General features: G+C 35.9%; 1 protein-coding gene across 1 annotated transcript in view; it reads right to left on the bottom strand.

Moving 5' to 3' along the window:
• Nucleotides 1–496: 496 nt before the first annotated feature.
• Nucleotides 497–1,024, bottom strand: part of LOC136064722 (uncharacterized) — a 3,067-nt gene continuing 2,539 nt past the window's right edge. Inside the window, exon 2 of the mRNA XM_065766807.1 lies at nt 497–509. Within this exon, the coding sequence (XP_065622879.1) occupies nt 497–509 (13 nt within the window). The remainder of the gene's footprint in view (nt 510–1,024) is intronic.

Below are 1,024 nucleotides of genomic sequence, written 5' to 3'. Positions count from 1 at the left end.
TTGGTAATAAATACCAAATTGTATGTATTAAAGAGAGGTACAAAATCTCTCCCTTTAACTCATAAGAGTTGTTCACCACTTCAAGACATAGTTCCCAACATAATCTCCTATTTAGCACATCCAAATCTTCACATAATCCTTTAGGTGGCTTAAAAACTGACGTTGCATACGTAAGGGATGCTTGGACTAGTGATTTGATCAAGGTGGCTTGACCTATCCAAGATAAACAATTGCATTTCCAACTACCAGTTATGGCTTTATGTCTTTCTTTAACAAAATCAAAATCTTTGGCTTTATAGTTAGCGAGAAATTGGTGCACGCCTAGATATCCTACTCTTCTTGGTAATTACTTGATTCCCCAATGATTTATGATTTACCTAGTGAATTGTACATGAACTCTTTTGGAAGCAAGAGAGGCTCGGCTCTATGTTGATTGCTTGACTAGACTATTCATAATAAGCATCCTCACATCTCATCAATGCAACAACTCATAAGTTTAGCCCCACAGACTAAAAGCACATAATTAACAGAGAATAGCTTTGTGATATAAGGAGCCAAATTTGCATATTTTTAAGAGAATAGCCTAATTGTAGAGGTAGAGGCTTGAAAAGGCCTGCATCCTCGGCCATTTGGACAAAAAGGGAACTAGAAAACTCATTTTAAATATGAGTAAATTGTGAAGCATCCTTATTAAACTTAGCTTTCGCCAAGGACTTGATCAAGACAGCTTTGGGTTTATGCTTCACTTGACATTGATGCTTAGAGACAATCTTGGTTGGAGATTAAGGAGAGTGAGTCAATCGGGTTTCTCCCTTAACTTTCTTGGCCATATGCTCAATCGAATTTCGCTAATCTTCTTTCCACTTACTAGAAAATATGTAAGAGGGTCTAAAGATCGGGCCTTAAGCTAAGGTGTTAGAGGGCCTAAAGATAGGGCCTTAAGTTGAGTTTATAAGCTGTAGCTAAACACATTATTCAAAATGGTTACTTTTTATTTATTTATTTTATACAAGAAAAAAAAAAA

This window comes from Quercus suber, unplaced genomic scaffold (genome assembly GCF_002906115.3).
Source record: "Quercus suber isolate HL8 unplaced genomic scaffold, Cork oak 2.0 scaffold_746, whole genome shotgun sequence".
NCBI classification, from domain to species: Eukaryota; Viridiplantae; Streptophyta; class Magnoliopsida; order Fagales; family Fagaceae; genus Quercus; species Quercus suber.
This window is presented reverse-complemented; position numbering and strand designations above follow the sequence as displayed.